This window comes from Neopelma chrysocephalum, unplaced genomic scaffold (genome assembly GCF_003984885.1).
Source record: "Neopelma chrysocephalum unplaced genomic scaffold, ASM398488v2 Primary Assembly neopelma1_180, whole genome shotgun sequence".
In the NCBI taxonomy this organism is placed as follows: domain Eukaryota; kingdom Metazoa; phylum Chordata; class Aves; order Passeriformes; family Pipridae; genus Neopelma; species Neopelma chrysocephalum.
Window position 1 is genome coordinate 1,317,260 of NW_020897842.1, and position 18,846 is coordinate 1,336,105.

At 52.9% G+C, this 18,846-nt stretch overlaps 1 protein-coding gene and 1 long non-coding RNA gene across 4 annotated transcripts in view; one reads left to right on the plus strand and one right to left on the minus strand.

Annotated features, from left to right (window-relative positions):
* Nucleotides 1-9,397: 9,397 nt before the first annotated feature.
* Nucleotides 9,398-18,297, minus strand: LOC113976712. Its single transcript, XR_003537150.1, has 3 exons — nt 18,168-18,297; nt 13,704-13,849; nt 9,398-9,557 (listed from the first exon to the last, which is right to left on the minus strand). It is a non-coding gene; the product is annotated as an uncharacterized LOC113976712 (long non-coding RNA).
* A 121-nt stretch (nt 18,298-18,418) lies between these two features.
* The window catches only part of PRDM16 (PR/SET domain 16), a 253,931-nt gene continuing 253,503 nt past the window's right edge, over nt 18,419-18,846 (plus strand). For all 3 annotated transcript variants that reach the window (XM_027702074.1, XM_027702075.1, XM_027702076.1), the window contains exon 1: nt 18,419-18,600. In XM_027702074.1, the coding sequence (XP_027557875.1) occupies nt 18,564-18,600 (37 nt within the window). In that variant the 5' untranslated portion in view covers nt 18,419-18,563. The remainder of the gene's footprint in view (nt 18,601-18,846) is intronic.

Sequence of the window (18,846 nt, forward strand, 5' to 3'; positions counted from 1 at the left end):
CTTTGTTTGCCCTGAGTGATGCCCAGGGGACAGCACAGGGAGCTCAGAAATGCCACGTCCAACCAGCAGGGTCAGGTCAGAATTATCCAGACAAAACAGATGTTTCTCCCCCATCCCTGGGCAGAACGAGGTGATGCCAGGCAGCCTGGCACTGACAAACCCAGCACTGCTCAGGGGAGACTGGCACCTGTCAAAGATGCTCAGAGATGGAGCTGTGCCTGTCCCAAACACCAGTGGGGACCCGGCACAGCCTGGGGTGCCTGAGGATCAAAGAATCATGGGATAGTGTGGGTGGAAAGGGACGTTTAAAGGCCACCTCGTCCAATCCCCCTGCAATAAGAAGGGACATCTCCAACCAGACCAGGTTGCTCAGAGTCCTGTCCAACCTGCCCTTGGATGTTCCCAGGGATGGGGCCAGAGGGGCTGTGCAGGGGTGTCCAGAAACAACCTCTGGGACATTCAGGAATGACCTGAGAGGATAAAGGTGTTACCAGGAACAGGTAAATACCAGCCCTGCACTGAGTGTGAGCAGCTCCACCCGCGGATTTTCCGAGCACCTGAAGCTCCACCTCCATTTCTCAGCTTTGGACACATCAGGTGAGTAGCTGAGCGTGGAGGGGTTTGATATGGAAGAGGGAAGAACTTTCCAGAGCTTTTCCAGGTGGAGATGTCCTCACGTGGAGGGAGCTGCAGCTCTGGGTGAGGGAGTCATTACACACAGACCCACACGTGCACCCACACACACACACACTGATTTTATTAAGCCATTCCATGCAAGTATTTTATGTATGTATATTTTTTTATTTGGAAAACTTCAGAGTGCTGTTTTTTCACACACAGTAAAGTTAGCTTTGCTGAGATTCATTAGTCCCCTTTCCCCCTGTGTGTAAATGGATCTCTCTCAGTTATGCAATGCGAGGGTACACAACCATGAAAAGTGCAGAGCCAGCCAAAAAAAGCATTGTTCTGAGCTCGGACGTGTAAAATATTCATATTCAATAATAAAAAAATAAAAAAAAACCCCAGCCCTTAATAAAAAATTCACGGTGTAAAATGTGCATTGTCGCTGCCTCCCCGGGGCTGCAGCAGCTCCCAGCCCAACGTGTTCCAGGGGCTTTCACTGCCTTGTTTTACTCGATTAATTCCAAACCAATTCACTCCCAGACATCCCGGGATTAGGTGCCTAAATTGATTCTGATTTCTCTGAGGGCAGTGTATCTGTGGCTGCAGTAACAGCTGGCAGGGGCTGAGGCTGCTCAGAGCACCCAGGGAGGAGGGTGGAGGGGTTGTCCCTGTGCTGGTGGCACATCTGAACCCCCAATGCCACACTGGGCATGGGCACCCCAGCCAGCTCCAAACAGGCAGGAGAGGTCTCCTAGCATGATTCCTGGGCCCCCTCCTTACCCCTGTGTCCTGATGACCAAGTTAGCCCAGGGTTGAGGGGGGTGAGCAGCTCCCCAGGGAGGAGGGAGCACATTGGGAATGTGCCGAGGGGTCTCCAACCCTGCAGAACCTCCCGTGGAGCTTCGCACACAGGGCACAAGAAATTAAATAATCTCGCCACTGTTTTACCAAAGAGAATCAGAACAGGTGGAAGTGAATGCCTGGCTCAGCTCCTGGCTGGAGTGTGCAGCAGAGCCGGGGGTATTGTCTGCAGCTTCCTCCCCAGGGGCAGCTCCGATCTCTGCTCTTTGTGAGCAGGGACAGGACCCAGGGAAGGGCTGGAGCTGTGTCAGGGCAGGGTCAGGTTGGATCTCAGGGAAAGGTTCTTCCCCCAGAGGCTGGTTGGGCACTGCCCAGGCTCCCCAGGGCAGTGGGCACAGCCCCAAGGCTGCCAGAGCTCCAGGAGGGTTTGGACAATGCTCTCTGGGATTGTTGGGGTGTCTGTGCAGGGCCAGGGGTGGGACTGGATGATCCCTGTGGGTCCCTTCCAGCTCAGGACATTCTGTGATTCCATGATTTAATTCAGATTTTTCTGCATTCCCACCCTGTGCCAGAGCTGCCAGGACACACTGCCCCAGGGTGGGGGTGTGTGTGTCCCAAGGGGGGATGGCAGAGGGACAGGGCAGAGGAGACCTGCACCAGTCAGGATCCCCTGGAACTGGAACTAAAGCACCAAACCCCTGTGTCAGCAGGTGCCCCAGGCTGCTCCTGTGTAATCAGGGACTGTGTGGGCCCCGAGAGCCCAGCAGAGCAGGAGAACATCACAGTGGTGTTATAAATATTGCTAAAAAAAAGAGAACTCAGGAACAAGAGGAAGGGTTCTGGCACTTACATTTTATGGAGATATATGGGAGAAAAGAACGAGAAACTCCAAACCAACCAATGCCTCAGATGTTTCTTTTATCTAAAGTACAACTGATTCAGTGTTTTACATAAAAAGAGCCCCAAGGAGCATAAATCAGGGGATGGAAGATATGGTTTAAAAAGGCCTCCACATGTAATTTCTTTACCTCCCACATTCTCAAGCCAAATGTTTTAAATGGAAAAGCATGTGGGACACAGGGAACATGTATATTATCCATGTCTTTAAGGACCATTCCCAGCAAGATGATTTGTTCTGTGTCCACAGTCTGATATTTATACACAAGGAAAAGGAGGAAAAATCTGATGTTAGGAAAACTGTGACCACAAGTGACAGCATGGAAATATTAAAATGTGCTGTGATGTGAGAGCTGTCAGTCATGGTTGAGATTTTTGGGGAAAAAAAAGGAGTAGGAACTGTTCCTTCTCACTTCCAGTGGGTGTCAAATTTGAGCCACAGACTGGGCTTCCTCAAAAGGGAACTGGGAGAATGAAGTAACATCACATCCCCTCCATCCCAAGGCTCAGGACATCCATCTCCACCTGCCTGTCCCTCAGTGCTGTGCTCCTGCAGCCCTTGAGAATTTACTGCTGTTTTTTGCACTGAATCTCTCCCTGAGAGCAGAGAGGGGAGTTTGATGGTGTCAGGAAACATTTCCCTCCTCGAGGCTCCCAGGACAGCTCGGATCAAGTGCAACCCTGGGGATGTCAGAGCCCTGGACCAGCACAGGAGCCCCTCAGTCCCTGTAATGCAGAGGAGCTGAGAAGATTTGGAAAGATTGAGCCCTTCAGACCCTTTGCTGCCCTGACCAATGCCAAGGGGAATGTGCTGCCCAAGTTGTTTCTGTGGGTCATTCCCAAATTCCTCCAGAAAATGGTATGTTCAGACCAGCAGAGCAGTGGAATGGTGCTGGTGGTCTGCTGACATCCTCTGAAGGGCTGTCCCTCAGCCAGAACAATCTGTATTTCCTGGAAGCACGTGCCCCCAGAGGAAGAAGTGGTGGAGTTTGAAGGTATCCAAGACAACAGTGCAGATGCTGTTCCAGCTCTGCTGCTGTGAACCCTCTGTGTTCAGGGATCTGCTTCAGAACTGTGGGTTTTCACTGCTGAGATCACTGTCCCCTTGCTGGGGGAGGGATGGATCCCTGCACATCCAGAATGCCTGGAGAACCTCCAGCTTGCCCTCTTGGAAGTTGCATTTCCAGACCTGTCACAGGCTTTCCAGGCCAAGTCACTGAGACCTGGATTCACCCCATCTAACCTTTACAACCAAAGGAAAAATCTTTACACTCTGACTAAGGTAAGGGGAGAGAGACAGACTTCACCTACCCATGAGCTGCTGGCCTTTTATTCCTTTCCATTTAGTGAAAATAAAATCATAAATTAGATGCCACAGTGTCCCCATTTTAGGGACTGAAATGCATCTGCATTAGATAAAAGCTCACTTTGAGGAGCAGACAGCCACTGATGGACATGGCTCATATTTGAGGGGTAAATTGCTGCCAATTAACAAAAGTCTGGATCAAATGTCCATTCTTAAAAGTTGGGATTTTCTGTTCCAGTACCAGAATGTGCTTCAGGGATTTTTTTTGGCAGGGGGTTTTAAAACAGGAAAAATGGGAAATGAACTGGAAAATTTGAAGACTACAGAAAACAAGAAAATCCTGGAAGGAACACACTTTGTGGATCCACCCCAGCCATTAATAACACGGAAAGATTTCATTAGGAAAAGAGAAAGAGGAAGGATGTCCAGGGAAGCAGTGCTGGCACTGGGGTGTGATGGATAAACAGCTCCAAGCCTGGTGATGACCAGAGGATCATCAGAGTTGGAAAAGCCCTCCCAGCCCATGGATCCCCCCTGTGCCCCATCCCCACCTTGTCCCCCAGCCCAGAGCACTGAGTGCCACATCCAGCCCTTCCCTGGGCACCTCCAGGGCTGGGGACTCCAAACCTCCCTGGGCAGCCCCTGCCAAAGCCTGACAGTCCTTTCTGTGAAGAAATTCCTCCTGGAAGATGTTCCATGGGGTTTGAAAGTTCTGCAGAGGCCGAATTGCCAGGGACTGTGAGGGGATGAAGGTGCTCAAGGAAGATGCTTCAAATGGAAATCATGGCAGGAGCATCTGCCCTGCACCAGGGCACAGGGAACAAAGCAAATGAGGTCACATTAAGGACACCATGGTCATATAACAAAGTTATTTCTCACAGAGAACCTTCTGCCCCCTCCTGAGGAGCACCTTGTGGGGGAACAGCCCCCCTAAATTCCCTGCTTTATTTAAGGGGGGGATGTAAGAGGGCATCACATTCAAACTGCCTCTTCCCAGCCCACAGCTCCCTGTGGCCAGCCAGGCCCTGCTGAAGGAGCCAAGGCTGCTGATGTGGGACCCAAACCCCATCACCTCCCAGAGCCCCACGCGGGGGGACAGCCCTGCCCGTGGCTCAGAGCACTGTTCCTGCCCTGACAGGGCCCAGGGAAATGCAGGGAGCCCAGCAAATTGTTCTGTAAGAAGGGAAATCAAGTTGTGTCCCCTCTCACCTCCCTGCAGCGTGTACCTGCCACCTCATCACCGCCACCTCCCTCCGGCGCGGGGGCCCCGCCAAGGTTCCCTGGTAGCCAGAGAGCCCCATTACATCAAACACTTCTGTTTACTGTAACCTATAAACAGTGTTCTGAACTCAATATATTTCTGCCTGGAAATTTGTTTTCTCCCTGCCTGTCCCACGCTGGAGGTGAGTGTCTGCTCTGCCGTGTGAGTCGGAGGCAAAGTGCAGCACATTAAACCTCCCACCACAGCAAAATCGAGGCAGAGCAATTTAAAATCCCTGGGTTTTGCCAGAAGTTTTTGCACCATTATGTCACATCCTATACATCAGAATTTGCTGGGAAAGACTCTATTTTTTTTTTCTTTCTTTTCAGTGTTCCTGCTCTCCCCTGGAAACAGAAATATCAGCAGGTCGAGTGACGGGATGGTTCGAGGGTTTGCAGAGTGTGGAGGGGGAAGTTCAGTCTTTGGACTTACAAAACATGCAGTTACCTCAAACAGGAGATTTAAAGGATTGGAAATATAATGAGTATTAATGAGTATGAAGTACAGATCCTTTGGGATACATCACAGTTAACTCATCTGTCCCACATTCCCCAATGCTGCCAGAGTTGCCTTTCCCAAGTCACCATAAGCATATGGGGGGAAGGAGGAGATGTTATTTCAGTGACCCAAGATGTGCTTCACATATCTCTGGGAATTATTGGCAGCTCATCTAAAGTTTATTGGTTGTCTCTCTTTAGCCTTGGTGAGCTGTTTAAACATGTGTGGGTTTTCTCTCTTTGTAATGTAATAAATCTCCACTTCTTACAACACACAACAGGGATCTCTCCAGCCAGTCAGTGGCTGGAGAACCAGAGAATCTTGGAACAATTTGGGTTGGAAGGGACCTTAAAGATCATCTCATTCCAATCCCCTGCCACGGGCTGGGACAGTTTCCACCAGATCAGGTGGTGCTCAGGCAGCAATTCTCTCTCAAGCTTCTCAATCACTGACAGAGGAATTCCCTCCACGTGCAAAGGGGCCACCCCAGGTGTGGCAGCCACTGTGTGTGGGGCTGCCTTTGGCTCAGGATTCACCAGACAGGGACAGGAGCAGTTGGATCATCCCAGCCCTTCATCCCAGCACCTGCCCTGATGAACTGAATGGAATCCACCTGGCCCACACACCTGACTCCAATTAACCCTCATCAATTAACTCCACAAAGGCAGCTCTGGGGGCTTCCAGAAGGTTCTGTTCTCTCTGAGAGAAGGTCCTGCTGCCCGTGGGCTCCTCGCTGCACCGACCTGCAAACTGGAGGCTCCACGTCCTCTCTGAGGTTTGTGTGTTCTCCATTTCACATTGTGGCAGATGAGTTGCAGGAGACAGTGTCGGTGTCCCTCAGAGCTGGTTGGTTCGAAACTTCTGGCTCTGGGGAGGTGGCTGTGAGATTTTTGTGAGGAGGGGAGAGACCCTGGGTTTTTCAGACTGAGTAATTCCAGGAGACCTTGAGGTTTATCTGTTATCCCTCCTTTGGGGTGATAAACTGGGGGTGGTTCACAGGGACGGGGCAGAGAACCCGAGTTACAGTCCCAAAATCCAGAGCAATCCGTGCTCCTGCTCGGTGTCTGTCCTGCACCACCAACCCTGGGCTGCAAAACCTGCCCCCAGCAAAGGCCCAGGTGGTTCCAGCAGGAACCTTTGCAATGTTTGTGGGGTTTCTTACTCTGTTAAAACTCCTGAGTTTTGGAGGACCTGCCTTGCCAGCACAGGCTGGGGTGGGACTGGGGGAAGCTGCAAGGGGATGAGCTGTTTGCTTCAACTTCAGTGTTTCTTACAGGTCTGCTGGGTCCTGATGTTGTTGGCGTGGGTGCCCAACTCCCCTGTGCCAGCAGAAACCTCCTCTCTGCAGAGGAAGAAGAAAACAACAGGTAGGAGAAAATTTATTTCTTTCCTATAAAAGGTAAAGGATGGAAAGGTTCGAGGCTGAGAGCAAAATGAAAGTGGTAGCAAGTGGAACTAATGTAGAAAGTGATTTGGGAAAGCTGAATTACTGTCCTCTGCTCTGGCTGAAATGCTGTTGTTTTGGGTGTGAAATGGTGCATTTTCAGCAGTTCTGGGTCAGAGTTTGGTCAGGCAATGAAGGTGGCAGTGTCTGTGTGAAATGCCAGATGACAAAAGCCGGTGGCTGTTGCGAGGCTGGTGAGCAAAGGTTGGTGTTGGACAGGACACGGGGCTCTGCTGTAGTGCCAGAGCATCCTAGGATTTCACATTGTGGCAGATGAGTTGCAGGAGACAGTGTTGGTGTCCCTCAGAGCTGGTTGGTTCGAAACTTCTGGCTCCGGGGAGGTGGCTGTGAGATTTTTGTGAGGAGGGGAGAGACCCTGGGTTTTCCAGACTGAGTAATTCCAGAAGACCTTGAGGTTTATCTGTGAAGGGCAGGAGTTGTGTGAGGACAGGCAGTGAGGCTCTGGCTGCTCTGTGCTGAGGATGGAGCTGACCTGAGGCTGCCAAGGAGGGCTGAGTGTCTCTCCTCACCTCTTCCCCTGTAGCCTGTGGATAACGGGTAGAAGAGATCAATAATTGGATGTTTTGTGTGTAACAAAACGTGGGATTTCTGCCTGATGGTCACTGGTGCCAACCTTGGAGCTCTTCGTGATGCTGGAGGGCAATTGGCACCTGAGCCAAGGCCCTGGAGCAGAGGGGGAAGGAAAACTGTGGTTTTTTTGTGGGTGAGAAGTGTCTGGAACCGTCCTCTTGTGAGAACCCAGCCGTGTTTGAGCTGCACATCCATCTGCTTCTGGTAAAGGAACACACAGCTGCTCCTGCCTGCATTTATTGTTTAATTCATTCATGCTGCTTGCTGGAAACACCATCGTTAAAGTCCTTTTGGGGCACAGTCTGCTTTAAAGAAAACTCTCCATGGAAAAGGCTTTCCTTTAAATTTAGTACAAAAGAAAAACCCAACGAGTTTTATTTATAGATCAGGGCATGAGAGATTTTCAGTTTTCAAGCCAGTGCTCTATCTCTGTTTCTCCCATAAAAACATGTTTAGCATTTTTCTCATCCTACCAGAATAAAATTCTTTTATTGAGATTTTTTTTCTTGACAAAATGCAGCCACTTGAGTGACAAAAATATTGGGTTTACCCCTTGAATAACTTTGTGAGTTGTGATTCTGTTCTTGGATGACGTGTCCTGGGTTTTGGTTATTCTTTAATAGATCATCTCTTACTTCTGTGAGCTTGGGACAGTTTATATGACCAAGGGTGTCTGAGCGTTTTCCAGATATATACCGTGGGTATGATAAATTTATTATTTATACAGAAGAATCCAGAATTTCCTCGTGTGATATCAGCATGTATGAACAGTGAGAAAATGTCTGGTGAGACTGTCAGAACTTTGACTTTCCAGCAACCTGAGTGATAAGCAAATGAACAGTTTAGTGTGAGTGGTGTGTGTTTAAGGGTGGGGGGAACCAGCAGTGTCCTGGTGAATGACACCACTGACAACACAGCTCTTGATTTCTGCTGGGAAGGGCTTCAGCCCCAGCAGGGAAAGTCTCTGGTGGTGGGAGTGTGGCTGCCAGAGCAGCTCCTGGATGATCAGACAGGGCTTTCCTTAACATATTTAAATCATTGTATGGATGATCTCACCCCATTATTTTTCAAGAAACTTCTCAGTTCACTCTATTTAACTTTATACTTCAGAGAAATGAAACTATTTCCCCGTCTCATTTATACTGAAGGAGCAAAACTGCAGCTGAGTGGCAGTGGAGCAATCCTGCTGTATCTGTTTGAGGGCACTGAGAGGATCTGGGGTGAAACCACGGGGAGGTGTCTATCAGGAACCAGTGCTGCTGTGCTCTGAGGGTGCTGTTGAGAGTCACCCAGGGGTTTTTGGAGCTGGGGCAGTGTGTGTGTCTGAGAACACCCTGTGTGAGCCCAGGGCTCACAGCCAGAGCATCTGCTGGGCTGGGTTGGTGTGAGGTGCCTGAGCTCTCTGCTCTTCCCTGTTGTTTGGCAAATTCAGAAGTGACTTGTTCTCAGAGCAGGAGCTCTGTCCAATCATCCTGCACAGCTTTGTTGTGGCTCTGAAGATGTGAGAAACCTCCTTGTACCTGTAGTACACTTTGCTCCCCTATTCTTTCTCCAGTGAGTCTGGAAGCTGCTCTTCCAGCAGTGAGTGGGCACCTTGAGCACAGTAAATGAGTGGGACACGATTCTGAGGGGAAGGCCTGAAAAAATAACATGTCCCTTCCTGTTAAATGGACTCAAGTTTGCAGCTCTTTGTGCTGCTTTTGTATAAAACACTTCATAATTTTTTAAAAAAATTTTATTTCCCTCTATTAGCATGGAATCACAGAATGGTCTGGGTTGGGAAGGACCTTAAAGCTCATCCTACCATGGGCAGGGCCACCTTCCACTAGCCCAGGTTGCTCCAAGCCCTGTCCAACCAGGCCTTGGACACTTCCAGGGGTGGGGCAGGCACAGCTTCTCTGGGCAGCCTGTGCCAGTGTTGTTCAGCAAGACTTTTGACCCAGCTATCAAAGTAATATTTTTATTTTTAAGGCCATTTTCTCACGAGATGTAAAGCAGAGCTTTCTTTTTCTGACAGGGAGCAGTGAGTGTGTCTGATGCTTTCCAAACTGTGCCATTCCTTCCCCAAAGGTTCTGCTCTTTCCTCTGGTTCAGCACAAGTCTTCACAGGAATAAACCCCATGGAACATGAGTCACTGTAGGAACAGGCACATGGGCGAGGTGGGCTCCTGGCTTATAAATGGCACAATTGTAGATAGAGAAGTGCAGAGACTGCACTGGTTGGAAAGCTGGCTGGAAAATAGCAGTCATGAGGTAGACAGACATTTATGTTCATAGAGACCATTGACTATTTTGTATATATTTGCATTTAATTTTCTAACCATGTCTTTGGAGCTTGGTTTTTAACTGTTCTTTGATTATCATATCACGAACTGCACCTCACTTATTTTCAACAACAAACCTGTGGGACCGCCACGAGCTCTCATGTAGGAAATTTGTGGGCTAAAAAACCACCAGTAAGGCTGAGAAGCCTGATGACCTTGTTGCTAAATGTTTGACGTGCCCACTGTGTGTTAATAGGAGTTATGGGAGGGTCTGTGTGAAACTTGGGGCTTCTGAAGGCAAAGAGCAAAACTCAGGCAGTGTGTCAGTGTTTGTCTTCTCATTGCTCCCATCTCAGTGTTCTGAGGTTTCAACCCAAATCTCGTAAATTAATGAGTAGTTTGTTCTTCCATCTGTAAAATAAAACACAGGGAATGTGCTTGTGTGACTGGAGAAGGGTTTCTCTCTCAGTTAAAGGTGCTGCTCGTTCCCCTGAGGGGAACAGCATCTCCCTGCAGCAGGGGAATGGAGCTGGGGAGGAAACTTTTCAGTGGCTTCAAGAGTTTTCGCCTCCTCCACGGAAACGAACCAAAACCTTGTGCAGTTTAACACTCAAATTGTGGGGAGAGGAGAAACGAGATTTAGCAGCAGGACAAACAGCCAGAACACAGGAGTGAGTCCCTGTGATGTGTGAAAGACTCTGTTCCTCCTGGTGCCCTGAGCTGTCCTGCTCTGAATTGTGTTGTCTTGTGAGAGCCTTTTTGGCTGAACAGTCACTTGTGACTGATGTGATATTGGGGGGAAGCATATTTGTTCAAACATCAATTTCCGGTGATTAAAAGCATTCTTTAAAGGAATCCCCACCCCATTCTAACCCATGACAACATTTAAGAGGTAGTTAGTGGGACAGCAGTACATGAAATGGGGGGACACGGGGTGATCCAAATGCATGCCTGGAGTAATTCTCTTCAGTTCGTGAGTTTTACCCAAGGAATGAAGTTGACTCATTCTTCCTGGATGCAGTCCACCTCTCATGGAAATCGATGGAATTCTTTCTGTTGCGTTTTAACACATGTTCTTGCAGTTACTTTCCCCAGTAAGTCCTCATTAATTTGTAAATCTACGTGAACTCTTGGTTCCCTGTGGTTAAAAATATTATTTTTTTGGTAGCGATGGCCCAGTCACTCGGAGGGTGCTGTAAATACTTTCCCATCTCTGGTTATGATCTGCAGAGCCGAGGACAGGAGCTCTTTGTGCTCCGGGCACTTACATGATTTCACTGATTCCGCCTTTAAGGGGAGCGGGGAGAGCCGGGGTCCTGCTGGGGGGGTCCCCAGCAAAGGGGCTGCCCTCCCTGGGGTGGGTTGGGGGTCCCGGGCTGTGTCCCCCCCCCCCCAGCCCCGGCGGTGCGGCCGCAGCCCGGGGAGCGCGTCCCTCCCGCTGCCCGGAGCGCTGCCCGCTCTCCCGGGAGCGAGGGATGACGGCGACATCACCTCACACCCCATCAGGTTTTTGCCTTCCCCCCCCGGCCCGTGAGTTATGCTCTGAACTGCCTTTTTAAAGATTTTTTTTTTTTTTAAAGCTGCTTTGTATTAAATGAATAAAATATGTCCGCGTCCCGTCGGGTCCCTGTTCGCTTCCATTCCGCCCCTTTGTAAAAAGGAGTTAATCAGAAATGAGTTGCCACTGGCTTTTTGCAGTTTATCGCGTTCCCGAAAGGACTTTTACATCCTTAGCCCATTGGATCATCTTCTTTTAATCCTAAAAAGACAACTGCGGGGGCGCGTGTGTGCAAGGGGGTGTTTGAAGGCAGATACCATGTCGCCTTGTAAACAGGTTTTGCAAACCCAGTTAGAATTGAGGTTCGCGTTTACTTTATTTATGCTCCAGAGATCTTCCTGGTATCAAAATCTCGCCGTTTTAATTCCTTCTGCTGCAGAAGAGCAGCGTTTATCCAGCACCGAGAGGGTTTTTTTTCAGGTGTATTTGGAACAGATAAATATTTCCGACTTTAGAACTCTGTTAGTGTTTAAAGAAAAAAGGCGTATTCGGGGAACGGTTTGATTCTTTACTTTTCCTGTTTGTTAGAAAAAAGTGTTCTTAATTATGACTTGCAGGGTGGGGGAGATGCTTGGAAAGCTCTTCCAGAAAAGTAATTCTAAACAGTAGAAAAAAAAAAGGAAAAAATGCTCTATGATGTTTTATTTTAATAATCCTTTGCAGGCATGTGAGCCGCGCGCTGAGGGGGAAAAAAATAAAGAAGTTTCAGGAAAAAGGCACGAACAATACCGCCTTTAAACCCAAATCTGCAAACTTTTGAGAATATGCCCTCGTATTGAATACACCGGATTTCTCTCCCGAGCGAAGGGGAAGGTTTTGTTCGTTTGGACAGTCTTTGAATACTGTTCTAAAACTTCTTTCAAGTGGGAACTGAAGAGAGAAATGTTAAGTTCTGGGAGGAGACAATAAGTTAGCATCTTTGAGCGGGGTCCCTTGCATGCAAATCAGGCTTTTGGCAATTTGGGGAAGTTTAATTGGAAGGTGGAAGCGTGTAAAGATAAGGAAACGGAATTGGTAAGAGCAGCCCCGCTGCTCCCTGGGGGCCCGGGGGGAGGCCGGGCCGCCGCTCCTCACCTTGCCCGGGGCAGCCCTGGATCCGCCCCGTCGGGCACCGCCGGGGGCTCTCGCCCCTCTCCCCCCGCTCTCGGCGGCAGCTCCCAAAGGTGTCTCCTAAATAAATCCCTCCGTTTAAAGTTGCTGTAATTTTCACCTAATGAATTTTTTTTTCGTTCCTCTCCCCCCGCCCCCGGGACATTGTGTCGGGCCAGCCCTGGACGGCGCGTTCGCGGCTCTTGGCTGCGCGCAGCCCCTCCTCGGGATTAGTGGTCGGGCTCCTCATTTCCCATCGCCATAAAAGGTCTTGAACTCAATTAATAGCTAATAATTATCCGGGCAGCTCCGCCCCAGCCGTCCTTAGCGAGGGAAGGGCAAACAAAGCCGGCGCGTAACCCGCGGGGGCTCCGCACCCCTGGCCCCGCACCCTCCGCGGCGGGGGCTCCGCACCCCAGTCCGGCGGTGCCCGGGGAAGGCGGAGAAGAAGCGAGACCGCCTCGAGTGTCCCCCCCGTCGGGTTAGGGCAGCATCGCGCTGTGCTTCGGGGACCGATCCCAGGCAGAGGGGGGCGAGGGGGCATCTCCTGGGGGATCCCCCGGGGAGGGGAGTCACCCCCAGAGCGGGCGGTGTTCGCGGGGAGGGTTTCGATCCGATCTCTGGCAGGACAGCAAATGGCATTGGGGGGGGGGCTGCGGTTCGCTCACCCCCCTATAACACTTAATTACAGCCAGTAATGTACAGCGGGCCTGGCTCCGGGCTGGCCCGGGAGGAGCGGGGGGTCCCCCCGGCCAAGGGAGCCCCTGTGCCGGTGCCGCAAGAGGATTAATGTCCCCCAACCCCGCCGGGTGCTGCAGCTCGCTGAAAGCTTTAAATTAGGGGAGTTCTGTTAATTCCGAGGGAAAAGGCGGACATAGATCGTTTTAGTGCCCTCGGTATACGGTATTTCGGCTGAAAAACGCTCGATCGAAATTTACTTCCCCAATATTTGTTTCCCAGGGTCCCCTCCCGCAGGCAGAGAACCTTCCCCAAAGCCCCGGGTGAAGGAGAACCCCCTGCCCTGAGAGACCGGGGACTTGAGCTCTTTCCATGACAAAACTCTGCCGAATTACAGCGCCCATCGTTTCCATTTTGCTTTCATTTGGCAAGCGATCTCCGGGCAAAAATATTTTGATCAAACGTCTAAAAAAATTGCTATAACTCCTTAATTTCCCTTCATTCCCAGAGACCGTCACGATTAAAACTGCTGTGTTTACATCCCCGAAACTGTCTGTTCATGGGCTGCAGTTTTGCAGACAACATTGCTCGATCTCTGACAATTGTAATTATAATCCTGTTCAAGTTAGATATTCAAATGTAAATGGTGCTTTTCTTTTTTTTAAGACTTATTTTACGACGTGCATTTTTACCTTCGCCGGGGCCATCAAGGCGCAGCCTCGCGCGGAGGAGTGTAACGAATTCGGAAGAATTCTTAGAGCTGAACATGTTTTTTGAAAAATCTGAAATGACAATTTACACGGTGTTTTTTCATGGCCAGAGGAGCCAGCGATTTCTTCTAGAAATAAGACAAAAAAAATAGTCTCATAACCTCATTTTGATGCACAGACGGGTTTCGGTACAGTGGAATATCAGAGCAGTGAGGTACAGGACAGTGACGTGCAGGCACAGGTTCTGCAGCGATATTAACCTTTCCCCTCTGTATTTCATCGCTAAGAGGACCAGTGAGAGTGATTTAATTTCTTCTCCCCCCCTAAACAAAATGCAGCCATTTCTGTCTTTCTCGGTGGTGCTTGTTCCGGCGCTTCTCAAAGGTTTTCGGGTAAAATACTGATTTAAACCAATGAGTGTGTAAATAGGTCAGTTCAGGAAAGGACCTGCCGGGGTCTGGCGGGTGGAGGATGCGACTCGGGCACTGAGCCTCGGTCACCCTCCACCTGCGTGTGGAGCGGGTGTGAACCGGGGAACGGGGGGACCCTCAGCGCGGGGGGGCCGCAGCCACCCTTGGAGAGTTTTAATTTTGTTATTTTTATGTTTTTTTCGCCTCACCCCGGCCTCCAGCAGAGCCGCTGCTGGGAACACAAACCAAGTGTCCCCGGCGGCGGCCCCGGGGCGGAGGATGCTCGGCGGGGGCTCCCCCCGGGGCTCCCGCCTGTCCTGAACCGCCCCCTTGCGCCGGCTCCACGCAGGGACCGCGTCCCAAAGGTGTCGGAATTCCCTGGCGGCGGGGGGGGGAGCGGCACGCTGCTCCATGGCGTGGGTGCGAGGCAGCCCCTCGTCCCCCCGTGGGTGCGCTTCCTCCGCTCGTTAAGGGCGGATTAGGAGGGAAAAATCCCTCGGGAAGCGTGTGACATTCTTACCGCCTGATCTGCGCGGGGCTCGCTGACCCCGCGGAGCGCAGCCCCGTCCTGTTGCCACCGGGCTCTTGCGTAGTTGAAAATATTAATTCTTGGTTTAATCCCGCCGCAGCCGCGCGCGGGAACAAAGAGTGATTTATGCGAAAATCCTTGGGAAGGGGTTACTCGGGGTGTGCGGCAGCTCCCGGACAAGCCGGACTAGCGCAACCATTCTAATCTTCTTTACTGCTTAAAAAACACTTGTGCGAAACAGCTCGCAAAGCGCCTTTCCCCTCTCCCCTGCCCCCCCGCTGCCCGTGGGTGCCCACCCGAGCCCGGCGCTCCCGGGAGGGCCCCGAAGGGAGCCGAGCCTGGCGGCTGCCACGCAGCGCTTCACCTGGAGAGTGTGTTCCAAGCCAGCCTTCTAAAGCACCTGGGAACACATGGCTTGTAGTGGTGATGCCAGGGAACCCACCCATAAATTCCCGCCGTTCCAACGCCCCCTCCCCAAAGCTGCGGGGACTCCCCCGTGCTGCGGGGGCCGCGGGCTGAAATGTCCATTAGCGGGGAGAGGAGCGGGATGGAGGCACAAAGAGGGGGCGAGGGCGGAGGGGATAAACTGAACAGGCACGTTTCTGTACCGCTCGCTCGTTTGTGCCCCCAGACCCCCCATCCTCACCCCGGGCCGTGCCGCCCTTGGGGCACTGCGGGTCCCTGTCCCCTGCCACGCGTGTGGTGCAGAGGGACATGGCTGCTGCTTTCCCTGGAAGAGACAGTTATTAAGGCTCGGTGGAAATTCGGCCACCTCCGAGGGAATCGTTTTTCCCTTCAGCCACCCCCGGGGTGCCCCAGGCCCGCCGTGGGCAGAGCTCCTGGGGAGGTGGTGGAGCACGCGTGTCTCCAGGCCGGGCAGGGCCCCGGCTCCTTGGCAGCCACCCGGCCTGACCCGGGAGAGCCGAGAAGCTTCCTGGCGCTTCTCCCTCCCTCCCTCCACGCTAATTAGTTTGCTGTTCCCCGTGGAAGCGACACGCACTCAAACAGGTGCAGGCTGGAAAAGCCGGTGGCCCCGCGGGATGCTCACCCGGCGGGACAGGGGGGGGCTTCGGGGATTCCGGGGGGCTCCGAGGCTCTCCCTGCCCGGGCCGCACACCTCGCTCCGGGGGTTTGCTGAACCCCAGGAACCCCTCTCCTTCCATGGAGGTCTCGGTGCCGGGATGCAGCGAGGAACAACCCTCGGTGGGAACAGGAGCGTGTCCTGAGGACACGCCGTCCCCGGAGCACCCCGGCCCCTGCCCTCGCCGCCGGCCCTGCAGCCTCTCGAGCTGTTTTGGCTCAAAGCGAGCAGGGGAAACGGGGCCCGTTCCCGGGGGCTGCACCGCAGTCACCCGCCTGTGCCTGGTGCGGGAAGGGACCCCACTCGTGTGGGGGGTGGCAGCGTGTCCTCTCCCCCACGCCCCGCAGCCCACCGCCGGCACACCCCGGCACCGGCCCTTCAGAATTCGTTCTCTATTTTTTTTCCGCTTTTTTTCCCCACGCATTTTTATTTTAGGGCGTTTTCCCCTCCTCCGTTTTCCCCCTTTCCCGGCCCGGCGAAGCGCCGCTCAGCCCGGCCCCGCTCGGTGGCCGCGGGAGCCCCGCTCCAGCCGGGCAGGAACGGCCGCAGCGGCTCGGACAGACCCGGCGGGGCCGCTTCTCGGCGGCTTCGTTGGCAGAAGCATCACCAAAAACACGGTCGAACCCCCCCCCACATCCCTCGTGCGCCCCCGAAAGCGTTTTGCGTCTCCCTAAATGTCTGCGAGCGGGTCCGCTGGAGCTTGAGCTTGGCTATTTACCGCAGGAGCTGATTCCCGGGGGAATCGGAATGTTGGGGATGCAGGAGGGTTTGGCAAGAAAACAAAAGCAGGGGTTGTGCCGGGCCGGGGCTGCGGGGGGGGCACGGCCGCGGTCCCGGCCCGGTGCTGCGGGCCCTCCGTGCCCTTCGTCCCCCGGCCCGGGGAGGGGGACGCGGCGACCGGGACATTCTCCCCTCTCCAGCCGTGGGTCTCCCGGCTTCACTCGGTCTTCTGCCAGAAGACCGCTGTAATAACAGGGACAAATAACCCGGGACGACGTTTTCAAACTGAAATCCGTCCGTCCCAGGAGCAGCTCGGTGGGGGACGCGGGGACAGCGAGCGCGTCCAGGAGCGCTGGAAGAAATATTTCAATGAGCTGGAAACATTCGAGCTCCTGTTTCACCGGTGAGGCTGGGAAGAGCTTGTTTTTCCAACCTCGAGGTGCCCGCCGCGCCGTGGAACGGCGTCCTCGAGGCAGGAATTCACAGGCACCGCTTCGGCATTTTAGGCGACACGTGGCTCCAAGTTCCCTTCAAACGGATTTATTTTATTTGGCCTCCTGCTCCCCCACCCTGCCCTCGAACGCGGCTCCTCGGTAGCATCTGAAAGGCCCCCGCTCCTATTTGCAATTAAAGAGTTTATTGAGGAGGGGAAAACCGGTAATTAGCAGGAATATTCCCCCCTCCCCAGTTCCACCTGCAGGGCAGGAGTGCAGCTGGCGGAATGGCTTCCAGCAGGGACCTGACGCACCCGCACAAGTTTTGCTTTGTTTTTGCGGTGCCCTTCGGTGCCAGGGCTCCCCGGGGCTCCCCGGGATGTGTCCGCGCCTCCAGCGGGGACGCCGCGCTCCCCTCACCCCCAATATTTTATGGAATGTTTAGGAAGGCGCGCGTTTCTCCCTCTCTCCATATTAATCTCATTAAATCCTACCTTTCAACCTTCTTCCGTGACCATCTGACCTGGCCACTTGAATTAAAATAGTGCTTTCTCCGCAGTCAAAGCCAGCACATCAATCACCGGCTATTTACACTTCGCTCCTCTCTTCAAAGCGGCTCTGCCCGGGCTCTCGCTACCTCCGCTCCGGGGGGGTGTGGGCAGGTCCCGCGGGGCTCCCCGACGCTCCGGGGGTGTCTGTCCTTCCTCTCCCCCCTTTCCTCGGGTGTCTCCCGGCTTCCCCCGTCCCTGGGGAGCGCTGCCCCGGCGCGCTGCTTTCCTTCCACCTGGAAGGCGGAGGGGAGCGGCCGCCCTTCCCTCCCCGTCCCCTCCCGACGGGGTGCGGGGCCCGGGGCCCTCCCGACGTGGGGGCCGCGGCCCGGGTCGAAACACCCGCAAACACCGACAACCCGAGCGGGGGAGAAGGGGCGAAGCCGCCGAGCGCCGAAACATTCTGGTAGAAACACGAGAAATACCGACAAAACACAACAGCGCAAATTCTGTTATTTTAAAAGTTATTATTCTTAAAGTTACGCGAAATCCCCCCGAGCCAAAGGGGGCAAGAAAGGAGAAGAGGGTTTAAAAAAAAAAGGGGGGGGGGAAGAAAATAAAGACAGACGCTGGTTGAAAAGTTACGTAAAAAAATATTTTTCAGACTAAAAACAAAAGCATGTCTAAACTACGATTGCAAGATGACATCTGTTAAACTCTCTTCAGCATTGCTATTCAGTAGTAGTAATAAGAGTAGTAATAATAATAATATAATGATAATCACCTCTTTATAGGATGGCACCTTGATCCTTAAATATTGTCCAGTGTGTAAGGTCAGTGTGCGGAGGGTGAGGAGCGGAGAGGGCTGATTTTTCTTAAAGGGGCAGATCAGGGGAAGGCTGTGATGGGTGCTGGGAGAGAGGAGGGGGCAGAGATAAGTGGTCTGAGGAAGAGGATAGGACAGGAAAAAAAAAAAAAAAGGCAAAAAAAAAAAAAAGCCCAAACCAGGCTGATGATGATGAATACATTGGAAAGTTTTTTTGGCCCTGGTGAGGGTGTCAGATTGAATGCTCTGTGCGCATGTGCGAAGGTGTCCAAACTGACAATGCTGGGGAGATGAAGATAGTGTGTAGCTGCTTCTGGGCTCAAGGAGGAGGAGAAGAATCCACACGCCGACACGATGAGATCCAAGGCGAGGGCGAGAAAACTGCCCAAAAGTAGGTCCTTTCTCTCCCTTCTTCCGCGCGCCGGCGGCGGCGGGGCCGGGGTTGCGGAGCCGGGCCGGGGGCTGCGGGGGCTGCGAGCCCCTCTCGCCCTCCCCGCGGCGGCCGCAGCCCCGCCGCCCTCCCGCCCGCCCGCCCGTGGGCGCGGGTCCCCCCGCCGCTGCCCCGCTCGGCTCCGCGCTGCCCCGCGCCCTCCCGCGCTGCGGCGGGCGGCGCGGGGCCGGGGGAGAAAAGCGAAAG